Source organism: Ornithodoros turicata, chromosome 1 (assembly GCF_037126465.1).
Source record: "Ornithodoros turicata isolate Travis chromosome 1, ASM3712646v1, whole genome shotgun sequence".
Classification (NCBI taxonomy): Eukaryota; Metazoa; Arthropoda; class Arachnida; order Ixodida; family Argasidae; genus Ornithodoros; species Ornithodoros turicata.
The window spans coordinates 28,359,560-28,382,306 of NC_088201.1; the positions used below are offsets into that span (position 1 = coordinate 28,359,560).

General features: G+C 41.2%; 1 protein-coding gene across 3 annotated transcripts; it reads right to left on the bottom strand.

Annotated features, from left to right (window-relative positions):
* Positions 1–432: 432 nt before the first annotated feature.
* On the bottom strand, positions 433–22,337 carry LOC135377785 (centrosomal protein of 89 kDa-like). Of its 3 annotated transcripts, none has more exons than XM_064610453.1 (15): positions 22,229–22,337; positions 20,686–20,921; positions 20,355–20,460; positions 18,304–18,424; positions 18,098–18,222; positions 15,439–15,515; positions 15,292–15,377; positions 11,929–12,088; positions 10,283–10,346; positions 6,215–6,418; positions 6,107–6,148; positions 5,626–5,715; positions 1,869–1,915; positions 1,509–1,619; positions 433–880 (listed from the first exon to the last, which is right to left on the bottom strand). In XM_064610453.1, the coding sequence occupies exons 1-15, from the start codon at positions 22,295–22,297 to the stop codon at positions 769–771; spliced, it is 1,650 nt and encodes a 549-aa protein (XP_064466523.1). In that variant the 5' UTR covers positions 22,298–22,337; the 3' UTR covers positions 433–768. The 3 variants fall into 3 exon arrangements, with proteins under 3 accessions (XP_064466523.1, XP_064466525.1, XP_064466524.1); XM_064610455.1 differs by having other exon boundaries at positions 20,686–20,881; positions 22,229–22,330; XM_064610454.1 differs by lacking the exon at positions 22,229–22,337 and adding an exon at positions 22,111–22,177.
* Positions 22,338–22,747: the final 410 nt, after the last annotated feature.

Below are 22,747 nucleotides of genomic sequence, written 5' to 3' on the forward strand. Positions count from 1 at the left end.
AAAGGTCCTGTTTGAAATCATCCGTGACGACTGGCTGACATCCAGACTTCATATGACCATGAGTGAGGGGACGCATTAAATGGGCGTTTTATATCTCAGTGGTGTTGGTCGGGACATTCGGACCCTCCCCTTCCCTCCCCTCCAGATCCACCCTTGGGCATAACCTTGGTGGCCCGGCCCGGTCTCCTGGTGCGACGCAATCAGATCCGCATGACGTAGAATCGGCATGCCGATCTGCCAAGAGGCCTCATCCCCGCTGAAAAATTGCCTGCTATGGACATGGTGCGGCGGTGCTTGCATCACTAATTCACTTATGAGGTCTCCGAGTCTTGTACAAGGGTGCATGTTATTCCTTGCACAGGCCGCCACAGCCAAAAACGAAGAATCTATGGAAAGGGCCTTTTACAAAACCTTGACAACATTTCATCAGAATATTTGTGTTGCACTATTAGTATTTATTCTGCTGTTCAACCATAAGAACATGGTTATATAAGTAGGATCTGTTTTTCGGACATGCAAAATCCTGCATCGACACGAGCATTAATGTATCACAAAAAGATGGGTTACATCAAGAGGAATCATTATCAAATAGAACCAATACGTAGTTAGAAGGACCTCTCTCTTCTTTTTCTTTTTTGCCTTCACGTAACTGTGCATTATTGGGGAGAACATTGTACAAAGAGAACCCGACAGAACAGAGTCCTCAAGCACCTATAATACTAGCTTTGCGTGCTTTGAAAGAGCATGTAGGAAATCACAGGGCGCAATTCAATTGGTGCATGAAAGGACATTGAATGCAGTAGTATCTCCTCCAAGTGCTTTGATGTCGGCTTCACGTGCAAGTACTTGCCACAGTTGTTCCAGTTCTCGTTCCAGGCGCCTACGAGGAAGTACATACATACAAATATGAAATTCTTTTGCAATGATATGCTTTTACAATTGTTTTTGGAGGTCACTGGACTGCACTGGTATACAGGAATGAAATACATAGTTCTTTATTTCATTATGGTTTAAATTTTACTGTTTCTTTGTTCTTACTGGCTTACCAATGCACTCCTAACCAGTTTTTCTGTAGTATCATTTAAATCCACAAAAGTTTACTGCAAGTGTGAATAATACTATCTTTCTTTCTTCTTGAATTTAGGAGTACTACACTAGTGCAGAGCATTCCAAAAAGTCTGAGTGAAGTCATTCAAAACCAAAGGACTTGGCACACATTATAAGCTGCTTCAAAAATAATGGTTGTTTGTTGTGATGTGGAAGTGTGGATACTTCTGGTAGAACAGTGTACCAGCGAATTGCTCGCAAATCTTTCCACGGTACCAATATTATATGCACTTTATAGCATGCAGAGAAAGAAATACAACTCCGTACGGTATGTAGGCCTTCCTCATCTTAGTTTTGTATAACATAGTTATGCAGGAATGTGTCATTGACCAAGTAGCTAATGTAATGGTCCTGTTTGCCAGTGATATTAGAGTGGCTTTAAGTGTTTGGCAGCAACTTGCCTTTTCTCACCCTGGACTTTCTCCAGCTCTTGTTGCTTTTGCTCTACTTTGCCATGAAGGTGCGCTACCTGCTGTTCGTATTCTTCCTGTAGGTTGCTCTCCATCTCTCGCCTGGCAAAATTTCGTATGGAAACATAGAAGGGTAGAAAATCCAACAAACCGGTAAGCAAATGTTCAGGGAACAGCTTCAGGATAGCGTGCCCAGAAGTACAATCTCTGTTCAAAATATCGGGACCTCTCATCCTGAGGCCATTCCCTTAACATATGGATATGTTTTTCTTTTCTTGAATAAAATTGTCGTTTTTTGTTTTTCTTTTTCTTTCCACATCGGCAATAGTACAAAGGTGTGTGTGACGGTACCTGAGATGAGCCTTGCATGTGTCATCCTCTGCCTGGTCATGCATATTCTGTAGACAGAAAAGTCCTGCCCTATTACTTCAGTAACTATGTCAAACATTGTAATTAAAAAAAGCACACTACAGAAAAATATGTGATCAACAGCATTTATCTAGAGGTAACTTTTGCCACGTACTACGGGCGATTTTGCCAAACTATGTTTTAAAAAAAATTTAATTTTTTGAATTGACTCCAAAATTTGCCAAATTAATAAGTAAAGTTTTCTTGCCCGAAAGAGAAAGCGCATTGCGGATTTACCCAAATACACCATAATACATGCTACCTACTGCAATGGCAACAGTCGCAAAAAGTGTGTTAAAATGGTTGCTTGAAAAGCGCGATTGTTGGGCTGCGCTCAGTTTTCCTTCAAGTTAATGCAAGAAGCGTCTGAAGAAAGCCATGACCTGCATGAGAAAGCGGAACCTGCTCAATTCCCTCCGAATTCTCAATTTTTCACGAACTATTTGATATCTTACAGAATTATGTAAAGATTTCAATCATTCTGCGAAATTTTTGCGGGACTGCAATGCCTGACACCACTGATAATGCTGGCACTTATACAGCTGAACATGCCACAACAAAACAGCAATGCCTGGAGATAGATTGACAGAGTTGAGTCTAGTTTTTTCTGTGCACCGAAAAGTTACGAAAGGCTGGAAAAGCGTGCAGGATGAGTTGGTATGCGATCTTGGGAGGATGCTGCACTTTTTTTTTCTTCCTGTTTCCTCTTGCTCGTCGAATCCCGCGGATTTGTAAATCCCACTTCGCGGAAAAGTCAATTTTCCACCGCAGAAAGCTAGGGGCTTAATGCATAATACGTATACCTATTTCCTTCTACCTGTTGTTTTAGGTAACTGTAGCGTTATAACTGTGTTCCCATTATCAGCGGAAGCATCGAAAAGGAAATTGAAAAGGCAGATCTGTGGTCCTTCTTGCATCTCTTCTTGATGGCAAACTAAGCGCGGCTCAGCAATTGTGCTTCTCAAACTGTCCATTTTTGTGCACTTTTCCAGCTGCTACTATTATACTAGGTAACATATTATATTGTGGATTTGGGTAAACTGACAATGTGGTTCCTGATTCTGGCAAAAAAATGTGCCCTTCACATTTCAGAGGTACACTAAACTTATTTTAAATAGAACTTGATAAAAGTACTTACACTACGTGGCAAAAATTCCTGAAAGGAGCCCAGAAAGCCATCTCAAAGGTTTTCTTTTTCGTGATGCATTATAAAAGGATGAGACTAGATTTGAAAACAAACACAAAAAAAATTTTATATGCAATATTATTCTTAGCAGAAAAAAAAAAAAAAAAAAACACACCTGAACATTGACGCGCATGTTCCTGCTCAACTCTCTCTGCAGGGCAAAACGAGGAGGAGGAAAAACGTAACTGCGGTGATGTCATTACGGTTACCAGAGAGACCGCGCTCCAAATTGGGCCGGCCCTTTCCATATTTTTTTTTGTTTGTTTCTCCCCTAGTTCTCTTACTGTGTAGCAGATGACGTTTCTCTAGACAAATTAGCAGGCTGTACCGTAATGTCGTCAAAGTGACTCCGGTGGCTAGTTGCGGGCATTGCCACCATTGCACACAGTCACGATTTTTAGGATCGAATTCTGCGATATTTATGCATCTGTCGAATGAATCACTTCGCATGGTACATTTTAGTAGTCAGGTTTGATTTTAAAAAACAAAGTAGTGACTGAAGCACTTTGTGTGCTTCTTGAAAGATAAATGCCATTGATTGTATATTTTTTTACACAGTTACTGAAACACCCTGACGTATGTTTTTCCATGAAAAGAAATGTAACAGCTTTGGAGTTCAGAGTTTAAAAAATGCACTCCTGATGTTGCAGGAGTCTGCATTTCCCTGACCTCTATTTGAAAAAGGAATTTGAGTGATTGAGCATGCATCCAGCAATTTTTTTTCTTTCAAATCTCACTGAAGCGTAGGCTTCTTTTCCTGAGAGGCATTTTTAGCTGCCCCTTCAGGTGTGCTCAAGGGGGGCATAATGATGAAAGGAATGGCAGCCAGGGACAAGGACAAGGAAGTGCACAAACTAACTGCTGACTCTCAACTAACAGAACTACTTGCTGTACAGGCTTAAATACAAAACAAGTTGGTATATAAAAACTAGATCCAAAGAAGGTGACACCAAAACCTTATCACAATCGGAAAAGGGCAACAAAAAACTAGATACGCAACACACGCTGGTTGCGATCCGGGCACGTCCCAAGATATTCCATCTCGGCTGATAAGAGAGCCAAAGAAGGTGTACTCACACAGTGATCTTCTTCCGATGTTGTGATTAAGAAGGCCTCTAGGACTTCTCGAGCAATTCGTGCTTTGAACACACCCTCTATTGTGGTATCACTGAATAGCTAGGAGCACCCAAAGGTCCTGCAGTGAAGAGTCAGGTGTCCTGACGGAGTGGTGCTCTGGACCAACGCCCTATGTTCGTTAGGTCTTGTGCTGATATAGCACCCGGTCTGGCCTACATATACTCGCCCGCATGTTAACGGAATACAGAAGACCACATTCTGCCGGCATTCAACGGAAGCATTCTTGTGCGAAATCTGGCAGCCTCTTTTTGCAGGAGACCCATGTACCTTAGCACAAAGAGTTGGCAACTTAATGGGTGCCGAGAGGACCACAGGAACGCTATGTCTCTCCCACTTTTTTCACGTTGTGTGACATAGTGTGTACATACGGTATGGATACAGGTCAACCTGGTAATCTATCGTGCTTCTTCTTAACCACACCTTTCAACTTAGCCAAGAGCGTTTCAGATATGTCATATAACATTCCTACCGGGTAGCCCCAGTTCATTTGTGTGCTGCCTTGTCCTTGTCCCTGGCTTCCATTCCTTTCATCATTATGTTCTGTTACCAACCACCCCGCATTTTGACACTCGTTCAAGGGGGGCAGTTGAGGACAGACACATTGCTTCCACATGTTGCAAGTCAACCAACATGCTCTGCATCTTCTTGTACTTCCAAGCCTTTTCTTGAAAAACTGCTTGAAGTTTCAAGTTTCATACTTTCAAGCACTATTAAGCATTAGTGATGCAAAACTATCGATAGTCTTATGAGAATCGAACTATAGATAGACTATCAATAGTCAGCTATCTGAAAACTATCGAGGAGCAGATAGAAACAGAAAAAAAAAATGCCTCACTCGTACAAGTTTTACAATGCAACTCAGAGCAGCTTTTCCTCCTACGCTGACCTTGAGCTTCTCATGCCGCTCAAACGAACTGCAAGCTCATGTGATACGCTCTGCACTGGATTGACTTGCAATGGTCTCATGAGCACGTACGATTTTATGATGAGCATCTTGTTTCGCTGCTTGCAGTGCATCATTCATACATTGCAGCTAAACGGAAAGAACTTGTGTCGCACGTGACTAAGTTTTCGTTTTCACCGTGCCAGTGCGAAAACCAAGATGGGAACGAAAGCATCGATAGTGAGAACCAAATCTAGCTATCGATACTAAAGAAAAACAAAAGAACAGTACTATTGATAGTCAATTACGTAAGACTATCGATAGTTTTTCAACACTATCGATAGTTTTGCATCCCTATTAAGCATGCCAAGAAGAATTTCACAATGCAGAGTGTCAAACCAAGGAGTTTCACCACTGCCTCCTGCATAGTAATATGCTATCTAATGTAGACCATAATAAATGCTACAAACAAGAAAATTATGCATTGACCTCACCTTTAAATATTTGTTGAGCTGATCAAAATCAATGTTATTCCTTGACAGTAGCTCCATCATTCTCTGACACTCCTTCTCCTTTTCCTCGTTCTATAACATTTCCCAAATTTGATAAACATGTGGAGGATATACTGAGACACATCAACAAAATCTCCTGAAAGGTACTGCCACGTGATGCCACATGCGTGACTTCTGTTATAGGTAGACAAAACCTCATCGCAAGTATCTTTCTAGTACAATGAGTTGGCAAGTAAAGAACATTAGCATGCGAGCAATCCGAGAGGAACCCCATAGGGTTTGAACATCCCATGAAATGTGGGACTCACATGATCCTTCACACTTTAACATAAAACAGAATTATAGTGAAGACAACCAAAAATGATTCAAGGAAGGTCTCATTTTCACATCAAGAACACTACTTGCTAGCGATTGCTTAAGAATTGATAAGCACATTTTACTCAGACCAGAATCTCTTCATTACCTTTATTTCCAGACTATCTCTTTCTGACACTACTTGGTGGGCCTGAAAGGAAAAAGTCCCGTTGCATGTTAACTTGCCGTGATATCCGTCCCCTGCGGTGGTACCCACCGTAGCAAGGAGAGACGTAAGCAAAGCCTGCATTTCTGAATCATCATTCTGCAGTTCTTGGAGATGAGTGACAAGTGTGTGATTTTGACGTACAGCACGTCTGTAGGCACTGGAAAGGGTGCCATGGTCATTGCGCAGCCACGTTACTTCTTCCTCTAATTGCACAAGTTGCAGCTTCAGCTCACTGCATTCCTGCTCTGCTACCTAGTGGCACAGAATTTGTCATCATAGCAAACACTTGGCAGAGTCTGAATATGGGATGCTCATTATATCATTTTATTTCAGCATTTCTAAATGTGTATTTCAGCATGCACAATGTTTTTTTCGGGTTGAATGCCTTTCTCAGATTCGGGGGGTAAAAATCGGGCGCTATTTTTAACTCTGTAATTCGGGGAGAAATCAGGCGATAATTGTGCCTTCGGGTGTTATCGGGTCTTTTTGTTTCTCCTCTTGTATATTAGGTCCTTTCCTAATCTCTCTTTTTCTGTTTGTTTGTTTGCGGGATCGTGACCTTCCAGCGGTAATCCCCGAAGGCATAGACAGTGTTGACACACATGGGTGTATTGCTGGGAACCTAAGTGACCCATTCTTACATGTGTTACACGTGGCGACCTTTGTTCGTCTTCAGTAGAAACGTCACTTGAGGATTTCATAGTGACTGGAATTCGGGGAGAAATCGGGTTTAACCTGAATTGGTCAGGTCAGTTCGGGGGGGAATAACCGGGTGGAATTGGGTTTAACCCGAAAAAGCCACTACATACGCATGAAGCATTACGTCACTGAATGACATTAGGGCACTACATGACATCCCTTTGTATGCAGTCACACACCTGAATGAGGTCACCAGAACCAGGTTCTGTGATTGCCCACGTGGTATTCTATCACAATCATTGCAGTTTCATCCTTTATGTCTAACAATCTGAATATGTGCTGAAGACTGTTGAAGCAATTAGTCATGCAAAGCATATATGTGTATGCCTAAATCAGTCTGTGCTAAAGGATCACTGTGCAACTATCAGGTTGAGTTCATGATCTTGATTAGTCAGACTAAGAAACTCCCCATGTGACATGCATACTTCCTAAATAATTGACATGTGCCTGTCCCACACACAGGGTGCTTTTCTAGGCCTTTGTATCCACCTCATATCCACCTTTGTACTTTCTTGTACTTTGTAGTTCAAGAAAAAAAGAAAGAAAAACTCTCTCTCTCTCTCTCTCTATATATATATATATAACATACACATAGCATACACATATATAACATACACTTTTTGAATGTGCTATAAATGCTTAAAATGAAGCTAGTCAGTAAGTTCTTAAAGCACAACTCACAACCACCATGTTTGTTACTTTTATGATAGCTTCCTCAAGTGCTATTCATCTCAAGGGGTTCTTTTCTATTAAAAGCAGTTGGAGTTCACATTCTAAAAAGGTAAGGATTAAAATAGCATTTAATACAACCTACACATTACAGGTTACCATCAAGGCAGCACACACCAATCAAAGTAATTTTTAATATTCCAAGCCTGTTTTGCACTGTTGCTGACTTGCATTTCAAAAAGCTTCTTACATCAGACAACAACAGTACTGCACTAGCTGCATGTACAACAACAACTTTACTTAAATGATAATGAGAGAGGAGTTTGATCGCCAGGGGCGATACCCTGCCTCATTGCTGGCGGCAATGTGGTGAAATGGAATACTGAGTCGTCTCAGAGTGAGGACCGAAGTCCTACATGTAGTGCTGGGAGTGCATATAGTGCTGTAGTTCTTTTGCTGTTATGTCTGTCCTGGACTGAGACTACTCTCCCGATTTTTCTTTTCAAGTGTAGCTTGAACACACTCTTGAGAGAACCGTCACTCAGCACTCATGCTCCTGTATCTGTCACGGTTGCCTCTTTTGTCCTGGAGCCCGTGCTGCTTCATCCTTTCCCTGGAACCCACCTCACACCTACACTTTGATCCCCTACCTGACTGAAATCATTACAAGAGATTTGCCCATCTGCCACTTATCAATGTCAACCTCATTCTCTTCCTCATGGAAGCAATGTGTACCTCAGTCACAAGTATAGCTATGCCTCGAATGGGGTAGGAATACAGCAGCCTGTGGGTGACAGCAATGTCGCACATCACGCACCTACAGTTTGGTTCTCTTTGCAGAGACCTGAACTGAGGTCACAGGCTGAGAAGTTCCTCAGCACATCTTGTCCGCCTGAGTGTTATATTCTTGCTCAGTAGGACTGGTGTAGTGGAACACCATCTCCCCCTTGGGGCATTGAGAACGTCCCTGGATATTCTCTAGAGCTCAAGCATGCAGGGCAAAATTTGTATCCACATGCACTTTTGTTTGGGGTGCCTTTTGGATATATATGACTGTGGAAGAGGTTGGGCATATCATAAAAAGAGGTGAAATGTGCGAGGAAATCCCAAGTTATGCATGCGGGCTAATTGAGAGCACAGTTGGATCCACAAAATTACGTGAATATTTAAACACCACAGCATGCTATAAGATTTGTATGGAATGTAACAGTCAACGGCGAACTTCGTTGAAATACGCCGGACGATTGTGATGTGATACAACAATAAAATTTTGGCAGCATTAATTAATTCCTTTTCCAAATCTATAAAGCCTCCAGTGCTGGGTAAAAGGACAGGCAACGCAACAGTTTGGTGCATGTGTTGTGTCGTACAACCTTTTATCGATTCCGATGTGGCTACCCTGTTCATAGTAAGTGTAGCAGGAAACACCCTTTTCATTATTTTTGTTTATTCAATATGCACAAAATTTCTTGAATTTATATGCAAAGCTGTAAACATTCACACACCCCAAACATATATGAAGGGTGTACATAGGGTCTGACTTTTTGGGTTATATTTTTCAGCGACATCGGGGAGTAAATATCGGGTTATATTTTGCTTTAATAATTGGGTGGAAATGAACCTCATTAACTCAATTCAGGTTGAATCGGATTGAATCAGGTGTAAATCTTCGGTTTTTCTCGGCATAATACGCATGACACAACAGTAGACACAGAGTATCAATAGTTAGTTCATGCATCTAAGAGGAAGCAGGGTCTCTGTTTTGACAGTTTGTATAAGCATCTTTATGCATTTACAACACAGTTTCCAAAGTTTTGTGTTAGTTGTGATAACTTCGGATCCCCTGGTCCAACAGTAGGGAAATATCAGGTTGAACCCTGTTATTGCTGATTTGGATAAGGAGGTAAATAACAGGTACAATCGGGCATAACCCTAAAAAGTCAGGCCGTAGGTATACAGGATGGCATGCTAGAAAACGTCAGTTAGAACACTTCAGAAACCAGCAGTTCTGTAAATGCCATTCACACCTGTTTCAGTGAAAGACAGATTTGGTGGTGTGATATTTTTGCTGAAATCTTTCGACAAGCCATCTGATTTTGATTGTAAATGTGTTATGAAACAATATTTAAAGAAAAAGGTAAAGCTTCCAATTGAATGATGGCAGTTGAAGAAAAGGCACCAGCAGTGGGATGTGCCTTTTCTTCAACTGCCATTATTCAATTGAATGTATGCAACTGGGAGTTGTGAGGCTTGTGTTGTGCTTGTCCTTGTATGTCCAACTGCCTCATCCACTACAATGTTAGGTGAAGCTTGCAAAACAAATTTCTGCAAAACTAAATGTCAGATGTATATAGGCTACTATAGTGTGTGGCAAAAACTGAGGTTGCAAATTTTAATGACATACAACCTGGTTTTCCAAAATTAACATCTCCTTGGGAAACACCTTTTTTTTTTTTTTTTTTTTTTTTTTTTTTTTACATTCAGCAGAATTTCCTTCCTGAAATACCCAAGAAAGGGCTCTCAACTGTACAGGAAGTTTCAGGAAAGCACCAATAAGTGAACGCATGAATTCTCTGCCATTCTGGATACATAACATCAAGTGGATTGCACTTGGAAAGTTTTGAGATATAAAAACAGGGCACTATTACCCTCCCTAAGCTCGTAACCACTTCTATTGTTGGAGAAAGGTACTGCATAATATCAGTAAAAATGTTATAACAAGATTGGTGTGTAAGTATTGTGCTTCACCTGAACTTTCAGGCCCAGGTTTTCCTTGTCATTCTGGTACTTCTGCTTCAGTTCTTCCAATAACCTAAAGAACAGAGAAAAAAGATATTTTCAACACTGCTAGGTTCTGTTTTCTAAGACACTTAAACAATCACCTTTGCTGATCGAATAGTGGTACCACTAACGCTGCTATCTTTAACTGTAAGTACTGCTAAGAATATACCACAGCTCTGATAATGACCACAAAATGGATGTCATTGAATACTGCGTTGTGACGTGTTGAAAATTACGGACTAAGCCAAGAAAGATCCCAGGCAAAAATAGTCAGCTGGAACCAGTAAGGGCTTCAGCTGGTTCTAAATGGTACTAGCTGGTATGAAGTGCTGAAGTTGAAGTGCCAGGGAAACTACCGCTATCTCCCGAGAAAGTGGATACGATGGCAGGTAATCGACTTCCTTGCTTTACTCCGAACAGCATAATTTCTTGGTGTTATTATCTGTGCTCTTTTCCGTTCTGCTTCCACAGTTAGATATTGAAGGAGGAAGAAGGAGATGACTATGTGTAGGACAACAAAACAGATATTTCACGCTGAAAATATCCAAGATGTTCTGAAACAGGAAAACAAGCAGCGCATGCTACCTTGTAATGCGGTGCCCTTCACGTACAGTATTGAATATGGCATAAATATTTTGATGTTAACGCAGACTCATGTGTGCGTGTGAGTGTCATTTCGGACCCTGTTCCACTTGAAGTCCACCTCAGGTGGAGCAGGGCTCAAGTAGATCCATCAAGGCTGGTCCAGCTGCATCCATCAGTACGGTTGCAGCTGGAAATTGTTCCATGAGCCAATTAAGGTGGAACCTGATGTATTTCTATCTGGTTCCAGCAGGGACAGGTTCTAGCTGGGAATTGTTCCATAAGCCAGCTAAGGTGGAACCAGTTGAATTCCCAACCCTTTCGCCCATATGTAATACCTATGAGTACGAGCAGCATCCGCAAGCTTTCATTCTTTGCTCTTCCATTAAACCGTTCACCCACACCTACCTTCTGCTTCCCTTTTTTTTTATCAACGTCAATACGGCATACAAACGACACTGCATTTAAAATATGAATTGACATTTTTTGTTCACATATTTGGTGTCAGGAATATGAGTGATAGTCGATTAGAGAGGTTAAGGGTAGTGCAGACTATTTTCATGGTGTTGTGAAAATGAGGCACCACGAGACAAATGTCCCAGAGAACAATCAAATGTTTAATCAGCCAAGGCAATGTCTGGCACTGCTTGTGCATGAGGCGCATTGTTATGATCATAACATTATCATAACTGTTTTTGCATGATCACCAGCTACATGCTGCAAAACAAAGAGGGCTGGGCATCCAACAGACTATTGTGTCATCAGCTTGACCTACTCATTGGTTAGAAACAACAAGACCAATTTGGTTCCAATTCCAGTGTGTATCAGAAATCAATACGAAGCAATTGAAGTATGCTTTTAAAGTAATCATCAGCTCAAACCAAAAACAAGAAAACCAAACCAACCTCCAAAAAAACATAAGCCGTAACTAACTGACAATTGAAAATAATCTCTTCAAAGGTCAATTAACATTTGTCAACAAGCATGTCACTCTGTTCTACCTAGGGCAGTGGGCAAGAGAAGATACATACCTTTTGACTTCCAACATAGCGGTGGTGTGGAACTCAAAAGAAACAGAGTTCTGTGTACTGATAAGCAGCCGGTCATGCTCCTGTTGCAGCTTTGCCAAGGATAACTCTAGCTCTTGTTTCTCTTTCTCCAGTTGGCTCACCTGCTGGCTCAAATGGTCCACTACACACAAAGGAATACCAAAGTTGATTCAAATATTTTTGAAGAGTACGTAGTAATACATGCTGAAATCCCATTGCAGTTTTTATAAAATGCATGCATCAAAACTAGAGCTGCCTGTTACTTAAAGGAGTACAGAGGGCCATCCAAAAAATTTTCAGATTAAGACGTCTGATGAAAGTGTGTGTGACATTTTACCAAATAGAGCGAAAGGTTTTGATGTGTGCAATTTGTTTCCCAGAAAAAGCTCACATAAACATGGCTCCGCGCGTTCATCCTTAACTCGCCACTGCAGGTATAACAAGGATGAGGAGGTATGATGCCACGTCACCAATGACGTTATAAGGAGAACTCGTTCTCGTTCACTGGTCAGTGGGGGCCAGCGCCCTGTCCCTTTGCCGCCGTAAACCAGTTTTGCCAGTTCTCCCGGATAATTGGGGATAGAAGGAGCGGCCAAATCAGCCGAGCCAGGAGAAAGGCTTTTTCAGAACCCCGAACAGCCGAGTAAGAGACGACAGTGGAGTAGTAGACAACATTTCTCTAGACAAATCAGCGAGCATTCTCCTTACAGCGTCAGCGGGAGGTTCCAGGCAGATCACAGGCTGGTGCTGCTCTTCACCACCGTTGCGCACGGTCGCTGTTTGCGGCGTATTTTAAATTCAATTTCTGCGATAATTATGACTCTGTGGTGTGAATTACTTCACATGGTGCATCTTACTGGCCTACTTAACAGTTTTATAGGAAGAAAACAGGGTGTTAAAAATGACTTCTGTGCTACTTTAAAGAGACAGTCTTGTAGACCTGCTCAGAAAGCATATCATTCTATTCTGTATCATTGATAATGCAAAAGTGCAAATTCTCTAGCCTTGGACGGCAATGGTTATTACAGTGAAACCCGCGTATAAAGATATTGACGGTAATCGCGAATTCCATCGTTATACGGGGTACATCGTTAGACGAGGGTTGACCTAAATAGCGCGTCCCCCGCGTGTAATAAAAGAAAAATAAAACAGATGCTAAAAAAACGCGAAGCTGTGTGACATCGCACTGGCTTGTGAGAACAGCGATCAGAACTCGTGGAGGGAACCAGGAAACATATCAGTAAACTTCTGGCAACATTACAAGTCACCATTCCGCAAGTTGGTTTCACCTAACGCCTGCGTGCTTTAGGAGAAGCTCGCTTTAGAACAATGTCGCGCGACGCGCGGGTGGAAAGCACGTGCTGGGGCTTTTGAGTCATCGCGCGAATTTGAGCAGCACTGGCCAAATACCGAGACACAAACGCGTTACCACCGGCCTCTTTCACTGACAGTATTGGAAAATTCGCTGTCTATTTTCTTGCCTCAATTTTTATTTTGGTTTAATTCTTTTAATACGAATGTCGGATGTTACGAATTTTTTCCGCTACCCCGTGAGATTCGTATCATCGACGCCGCGAGGTTACGCGGACGGGACAGCGTCCAACATCGTTATAAGAGTACTCAGAACCGCGGTCTCCATCGCTGTATGCGGGTCGTTTCCCCATAGAAACAATGTATATTTTGACGATACCATCGTTTTACGAGGGATATCGTTATACGCGGGTTTTACTGTATATAAAGTTGCAAGCAAGTTGAGATGTGCACCTCACGTTCAGGAAGGGGTCAGCAAGGCACGTCTATGAGGCAATAATTTTTTGCTAGTTCACAAGTTTTTTGCAAAATTATATCTAGTCCATAAAGTCGGGCTACTTGAACACCGAGCTTGGTGAAAATAGCATTGCTTTTTTTTCTTCTCAATTTTCTGAGCCATCAAATGAACCTAGGAGCATCGACACAGTCTCGGGTGAACGTAGTGGGTATGTGTGCACTGACAAGTTAGAGGAGTTTTGTTTTGAAGCCAATCCAACTGTCCTCGACTGACCACGTAATGTAATCTAGTGAAAAGCTGTCATAAAATGTCAGTAACTCATTACATATCACTTCAAAGTTAGCTCTATAGACAAGATATAAATACGTTTTGAGATAGATGCTCTGGTCGATCTGGGTATGTTAATTTTAGCTGTAATTAGCAATGGTCACTGAGTCCTTCCTCAATGATATATTATTGATTAATTTGCAGTTGGACATTAGAAGAAGATCAAGGGTGTGTGATGCATAAGGTGGTGACCTTGTTGTAAGATTGGTAACATAATAAGACGAAACATGTGCCATTATTTCTGATGAAGACGTCGTTGATATTGTCGGTTGCAATGACGACAGCCGTGAATCAGATGATGACACTGAAGAAGCAAGTGTGGTGACACTCCAAGAGGCCCAAAATGCACTCAGAACTGCTTTGTTTTTTGAGCAAAACAATAATGTTCCACAAGTTAATGCCATAATTAACAGCTCAGGAGAACTTGGCGCTTATAGTAATCTTGCACAAATGAGCATGGACGGTTTTATATGCAATACAGGCCTCATGGACAGCTGAAAATATAGTGTTTCACTTATCCGGACGCCCCACTATCTGGACATTTTCGCTGGGAACGGTCAAGCACGGATAAACAGGGGTCGACTGTATAAACGAACATTCTCGTCTGCAATTTTTTAAAAATTCTTTACAGATTTTTTGAAGAAAAAAATGCTGCTAGAGCAGCACTGATATCATTTTTACATTTTTATGCATCAGGCAGACATTCTGTTGGAAAGCGTATGTAACTACTGGGCGACTACCTACCTAAATTTCATTAACCAACTTGTTAGTTTAATGTTTTTGAGAAAACCTTCTTTGATGAAAATCCTGAAAAGAGCACGTACTTGGAGATATAAATCACCAAATTTTGCTATGCAAATGAGCCGGAACCAGAACTACACACTTCTTGAGTGCAGAAACGACCACCTTATCTTAGCAGGGAAGTGGTCTACCTACCTGGCCAATATATCAGCACCAACTCCAATCGGTCCAATCGCTCCAAAGCGCATGGCAATCCGACTTGCATGCACGTCACTCTTTTTGTGCTAGAGAAGTGCGCAGTTCTGGTTTCGGCTCGTTTGTATAGCAAAATTTTGGGATTTCTATCTCAAAGTACATGCTCGTTTCAGGGTTCTTATATACAAAGGCTGATTTAAAATGTCTAATTAATAAAAAAATTATTAATTTTAGGTATTAGTCATCCAGCAGAACATATGCTTTACGAGAAGTAAACATAAGTGCTCTACCTCACACTAAAATCAATATCTTACCGTCATACTTGTATTGAGACTGTGCATCTTTGAGCTGTTCATAAAGGTCCCTCCTTTCCTGTTCTACTGCCTTCACACTTGCAGCACTGTAAAATATGTACCAACCATGTTCTTCACAAACTGGCAAAATAGAGAAAAACTACTCACCATTTTGCATACTGCTTTAACTTTGCATTCTCTTCAGAGACTCTTTCCACACTCTGCTGTAGATCTTTCACAACATCCTGTCAGCAAGTATTTGAAATGTAGAGTGTATTAGAAAAATATTATTTACAGACATACATGTACATTAATATTATAACGTACTCGTACAACTGCATCACACACAATAGTACGACACCTACAGCTGCAACAAATGAGCACTCGAAAACATTAGATAAGAAGTTTTAGAAATGCTTGATGTCAGAACCCTACAGAGCAAAAGAGTAACTTAAACAAAGAATGTAATGCAAGCAAGAGGGTGACACTGCTTCTTAGCAGAACAAGGCACAATGCCACACTTCTTGAATGCACAAATGATGTTTCTTGCATGACACACGTTTTACAAAATGAAGCATCTCTAGTTTTGATTTTAGCCTTCATAGCTCTGTAATGGCTAGGCTATTTCTTCAGAAGAGTCTGAGGATAAATGAAAAATGCGGTCATGCAAAAATAAAACAAGGAGGTTGTGCCAGCATTCCACACAGACTATGTTGTCCAAAAAGCGTATGGGAAATAGCAGCAATATTCGCTTGAACTCACATAAGTGATATGCAGCCTTTCAATGCATATGTATGCAAGCTAGCGCCTTGTACACCAACTCTAGAATCGCTTTACTACACATAGCAGAACCTATAGAAGGCTATAGCGGATAGCCTTGTAGTAGCATGTGGTTTCTTCTGTGCATTCCAGTGAGGAGCATTGTAACTTGTGTGCCACATACATATTAGCAAAAGAATATATCAGTACAGATTTCCACTGTGCAATAAAAGGCCAGGAGGTTTTTGTGTTAGTGTACTGCGTGAGGCGATCGAACACTTCAAGCTTCACCCTTTCACTGCTCATCATGTGATAGGCCCCACTTACACACGTGAAAGGTGAAGCTCTTTATCCTACTTATCTTTAAAAACCAGCACCCATAAACGAAAAATGTTTCTAAGTTGGGGTACTAAATACATTTTCATGAAGGAATTTGGAAAATCTGAGACTTTCTAGTCATAGGAAAGTATAAAAAATATGGTAACTTAATGTGCAGATGTTTATCCACATACAATATTGATAGACACACACATTAATACCTTTCATTAAAGGGCCATGGTTGAACCCATCAAGAATGTGTGCATCAACCGTAGCAAGTAACTTTAGGTCATTCCTTGTAAAGCTTAGGAAGCGTAAGCATTAAAAAAAAGAAAAAAGTAAAGATTAAATGAAAATCTAGCATTGTTCACTTGTGAGGGCCTTCAGAAGCATAGCTACCACGTCATAAAGCACCAAGACGACTTTTCATTTGGGGTTGTTGTGACTAACATCTTCCTGGTTAAGGACCCTACCTGTTGTAAACCAGCCTTGTCAAGCTAGACTTGGCTATCTGGTTAACCATTATAGTAGTAACTAACTTAGTCATCAATTGTATGACATGGAACATGAGAGTCTGAGACATTGCAATCAAGCTTGGAGGCTTTCTTGAAGATAAGGAACACCCACTGGTCTATTGCATCCACTAAAAGGGAACCAGGCACTGTTGTGGCACCCAAGATTCTTGTATTCGTTCTAGACATTAAAGCATCATGTGCTCCAATACAAGTGCAGCAGCTGTGAATGAATAAAAATTGCCTCAAAGTGCAATCCCAATGCAGTACTTTCTGCTCACGTCCAGTCAGCAAATATAACATATCACAAATTTAGCCCGACAATTGCTTTATCTAAAGCCACATGATGGTACATAGTGTAAAAGATCACAAGGGTTCCATGTTTTTTTTTACTTCAATTTTAAAAGAAAGCTGATAAACATATATACATTTTGTGAGTATTCAGTTTTAGCAGAAAAACACCAATTGCATGTACTATTGACAGAAGGGAAAGTGCACAGACTAGCTGGTGCATGTACTATGTAAGAACATGCGCACCCTCTAACACTCCGGCACCTACATGCTATGGACTTGTCTTGAATCTTGCAATGTGCCTCGATTGTTGTAGCCTTTATTGTATGAAGCATTTTCTGTGGTCCGTGCGAGAGCACCCAGATATTTTTGACAAGAATTTAGGCAAGTATGCCCGCATTCTCTACAAGATTTGTCGAGTTCCAATTTTAGATTACACTGCCCTCTGTATATTTAAAAAAGTTCCTTAAGATTTAAAACAATTGCCATAGTTTCAGTTCAAAATTGCAAATTATCAGTGGGTAAACAAAGTAGACACTATGAAGTAATGAGTGCTAACCGAAAGATTTATTGGAAAAGTTAACCACCTAAAAACATGTGCCATATTCCTCCTATAATCACCAAAAATGCAGAACCGTCAAAATAGCACACAGTTTGTCATCAGATTGCCTAAAAGTAAGGCAACTTGGTTTCATAGTCAATTATAGAATAGACTTCTTTTTAATAGTAATAAATATCTTTCTAGTACACATAAAAGCTGAGAAGCATATCAACAAACAGGAAAAGAAACAAGTGAAAGGATAGAAAAGTGAAAGTGATAGAGTGCTCAGTTCATCATTCGCTATTGATCTTGAAGCTGTATATCAAAACTTCTTTCTAAAGAAGTTTCTTAAGAAATGCAAGGCATGCATATCAGTTGCAAGCATACACTTTAGCAGCAAGCTCACCGAGATGCCTTCATATTGTTTGAGTTTGGATGTCAGAGATTTTACTCTGTCCTTGTATGTGATGAGTTCGTGCTTCATAGCATAATTGTCTTGGAGCAAGGAAGCCAACTGCTGGCAGTTGCAGCCTTCAGAGTTAGAAATAGCAGGAGAATGCTCAATGTTATGTAGCAGAGCAGAAAGGGAAGGGGCTACATGATGAATACTACCTAGTCCATTTTGAACTGCCTTGGATTCCTGAGATACTTGTAGTTTCCATGTTGATGGTCCATCAGGCAATTCTTTGGAGCCTCTGGAGCCATAGTGCTCCTTTTGCTTTCCCTTTTTACTCTGCAGGAGCAACAATGGAGCCATAAGTCACATAAATGGGTGACGTGAGAAACCAGTGCACAAGCCCGCATATTGAATAAATTTCACCACAAATGTTATTTTGTACACACATAGAATGATGTAACACAAGGCATGAGCATATCTGCATGACACTTTGCATGGCAACTCTTTCAAACATGGGGTGCAACTTTGCAAGTGTTGTGCGCCTAGGCTGCGACATAAAATTAGATCTGAATTCAAGACGACAATGCATGCCTAGACGAAAAAGTGACAAGATTTTTTTTTTATGTCAGGGGTAAGTGTCAATTACCGTAAGTTTTATTTATCAAGCAAGAAACCACCACCTAAGCATATACCTGGGTTTCAGTTCCACTTCCAAGTCTAATATTTTTGCATAGCACACACATAATACTAACATTTTAAATATCTTTCAGTAAAATTTACTGGAAAAGTGATTTGCAAAAACTTATATTTGTAAAACAGGTTTCTGGCAGTGCTCGGTTTTACCCCATCTTTCAGAAGTCATAACAGAAGTCAATATTCAGAAGTCAATAACAGGTCATACGACAATCTGTGAATGGTACGTTCCAGTGCATTCGTTGTGCAAGGGGATATGTTACGGAACACTGGGGTGTCGCGTTTCTCCATTGGAGCGACACCCTTGCACCAAACAGGAGCGGACACGCATATTGAGAGACGGATAGAATAGTTGGCCATTTCTTATTCGATCTCTTCCCATATAGCTAGCGGGGGGCCACTCCGATGAAGAAATACGCCACTGCCGTGTTCCGTAAACTTTTGTCCCAAGCTGTACCAGGACATAAACAAAGAAAAAGGGCAAAGAACAGCTTGGCATACGGGATCAGGCATGTTCTTTTAACCCCACCTTCGCCATTTGCCTTGGTTGTCCAAGGTCTACCAGTTCACACCCATGCCCAAACACAATGAAAAATGCTATCTTTGTAGTCTCTGTCCTCTACCACAACCAAAGTTGCAGTATTTTAGGTCAAACCCTTTTCTCTCCCAAGAGACTCTAAAAGAAACTTCTAACCAACCTGGCACGATGACCTTTAGGGGACCTGTGGATGCTAGTACAGGTCATGTGGAAATTGACTAGTACATACTTCATGTTTGTAGCTTGCAACCATTATTACTCAGGGCAGCAAGCAGTTCGGTTGAGATGTCGCTGCTAAAGTATTTCAAGCTGAGTGCACCATTGGACTGTGTATATAGTGCAGTGCATATCTAGTAGTAATAAAGCTGTAATTACTTTTTAATTTGTTTATGATTATGTCTGATAGGTTAAAACAGTTTCCTGGGCATAGCTAAAGCTACTGGCATTCTACAGATTGCAGTCATGACTGAGCGTCAAGCACCGAACGCTTTCCGCGCCATGTGACCGTAGTTATTCGCGGGAACGTAAATTCGAATTTGAAGGAGCACGCGAAAAACGAAAAAAATAATTCTGAAAGAGAGAGAACACTTCTACATTATTTCTAGCATTAATAATTCATATAAAAGTGTAAATTCATTTGGACGTTAGTACGTGTAGATGCTACTGTAAATTGTAATGTTCCAGGATAAATTGATATTTTTAAAAAATATAAGAAAGCATGTGTAATAAACAACTAAACATTTAAATACTATGTCTTTTTTTTTTTATATATTTTCAGGACAATCTTGAGTTTTGTGTTTCCTTTGGTTGCATCAATGTGCCTCCCAAATCTGGAGACAGCATTGCTTGGAGTTGGGATTGCTGAAACACAGCATTTACTAAATGATATATGTACTGGGAATTCTGCTCCACGCACCCATTATGACTGAATAAGTTATTGAAAAAGCATCTCCCAATCATCCCTTTCATTTGGTGGGATGTCCTTTCACAACTTTACATTCCATACCAGAAGCTCTGAAGAAAACAGAACCTTGCCTTCATCGGTCGTGTGTACAAGGCCTCAAGTTGTTTGGGGGGGAGTGGTGGAGGAGGAGAGCTTGGGCTTGATCCACACTCATGCTTGGGCTGAATGGTCGAGTACCTACATAGCAAAGCTAGACCTGGGACACCAATCCACAACAGCAACCAAACAGCTTCTGTACCTTGAGAAATATTTCACCAGAAAATTTGTAAAGCACTAGTAAGCAAAATAAATTTCATCTCCCTGCTGTGTCACTAACCACCTCATATGAATGTTGAAAAAAGAAAGAAAGAAAAAGGCAACAAAATGAACGCAAATGACTGACCAAAAGCAAGGGCAGCTTACAAAGATTCCTCCGGCTGATCCATGGCATCACTTCGATTGTCAAAGGTAGGATTTGTGACGATGTTGATAGGGCCATGTCGCTCTGGGGGCACGGGGATGTTGACAGCGATAGGACGTCGAGGACTCTTGCCCGGAGAGGGTCCACCCATCATGACACGACCGTCAAAAGGTACTGCAGGCACTGCCATTAGGCTTACTGTAGGTAGAAGTGCACACGCTAATGAGGATTTCAGCAGCTGAAAAGAGATATCATAAGGCAAATGTCATTCATTCTGATATTTTACAAGCTGTTGCGTTCCATTAATACACTGTTTTACGTGACACATGCACACTTCTGATTGAAGTTATAGTAAATACATTGTACTGCACAGTCGGTCTCGAGCTACATTAATGGCCTTTTACTCCAGAAATGGAATACTGCACAAACACATCAATATAGTTGACAATTTTACAACAATGTTACTTTCCCTAGGCTTCATACAATGACAGAGGTACTATGTCAGAAACCAGAGCTCTGTATGTGTTGCAATTAGAGACATGCCAGGAACCCCATTCAATATGACAAGCTTGGGAAACACTGATACTATCACAACCAAATCATGACATAACATTACCAGAGAACTGCTTAGGTTTCACTGTATAAAGTAGTAAGTCCCCTAGCAAGCATTCCTTTTTGTGTGTGCATTTGTGATATCAGTCACAAAAACTGTCTCGTAGGATCAAATGAAAGGAATAAACATCCATAACTAAAGAGCTTGGGGCCACAGAGTGCCAAGTCAGACCCGAACAACTTCAAGCAAAACAAGTTTTTATCTTTGGGAATCGCAGAGGAGACCATATCAAATGCTATACTAAACTTCTATTCCTGATCAAAGTAAAATCGCGCGCCGGCGCAACTAGTTTCTGGATAGAATGTTAACTACATTTCGATTTCTACCACTTCATTTTTATTCTACACGAAGCGTTTTTGTACAAAGAGATTGTAAATGATATGCGAGACGTTTATCACACAACCATGCTTTAATTTTTCTCGCGTTTTTTGCCCCCTTGTACTCTTCGAATCATCAGTGATCGCCACACATTACCGGCCCTGTAGGACAATGACCGCACTTTTCTTTATCTTTACGTTTATCAATATTCCTCACTCCTCTATGAGAGCTGCAGGAATGAGCCCTGGTTCAAGGCCCTAAAGCGTATTGATTCGTTGACTCGCCAGAAATCTCGAATGACTAGAGACGCACCGCATCTTTCTTTCATTGAATCGTGCTAAAGAGCAATGGATGAGAAAAATGCTAAAGAGAATGAGGCATATTCTGTACGAAGCTTCTCGTAGAATGAGATTTGCTAAATACAGTGCATCCTAACGTGAAGCCTGGGAGCAGCAGTAGCTGACAACCAATCGATCGTTTTACGAGGGGAACGCACCTTCAACAGCTTGTAAGCATTCGTGAAATCACGTAACAGACATCAATTCATGCTCCGAAATGTCATGTCCTAACGTCGTAACATTACCACAGGCTAAATTATGATAAATAATGCCTACTCTTTCCTGTGCTCGCTTGAGCTTCTTAGATGACAGAGCTTGCGCAAAACAAACAACTCTCTCCTCCATCACAACGCCATGGGAACGTTCTTCAGCCAAAGCCGAAGCCCAAGGTCTAGCCGGTCTAGCCAGTTTAGCCAAAAGCGCCAAAAGTTTCGTGGTTTCGCCGTTTCGCCGGCCGACACTAGCGCCGGATCATTGTGCAAGGTGGTGCAAGCAAAGTGCAAAGTGGCAAAGTAGTCTCGTCTCAGTCGGCTTTGAAGGCTATGAACGTGCAACTGCGTGCAACCGAGCGAGCGGCCGCCAGTTTCAAACGGCTTCAATCCCCCACCCCTCCACAGTTGTACAGCGTGCATAGTCATGCACTTACTTGCAGTATCTGTGAGAATTATCAGATTGTGTATTGGTTTCTTCAACAACAGATCAAAGACAACCGTCAGTAATGCAGAGCGAAGTTTGATACTATTGCAGAGGCCAAGATTAATACAGCATCGAAGTATAGGCGTGGGCAGCTTATCC

Coding starts and splice junctions, on each gene's coding strand:
- LOC135377785 (XM_064610453.1), bottom strand. CDS start 22,297: ATGGAGGAGAGAGTTGTTTGTTTTGCGCAAGCTCTGTCATCTAAGAAG. Junction 1,916..5,625: donor AGCTCAACAAATATTTAAAG/GTGAGGTCAATG, acceptor TTCTGTCTACAG/AATATGCATGACCAGGCAGA. Junction 1,620..1,868: donor ACATGCAAGGCTCATCTCAG/GTACCGTCACAC, acceptor AAATTTTGCCAG/GCGAGAGATGGAGAGCAACC.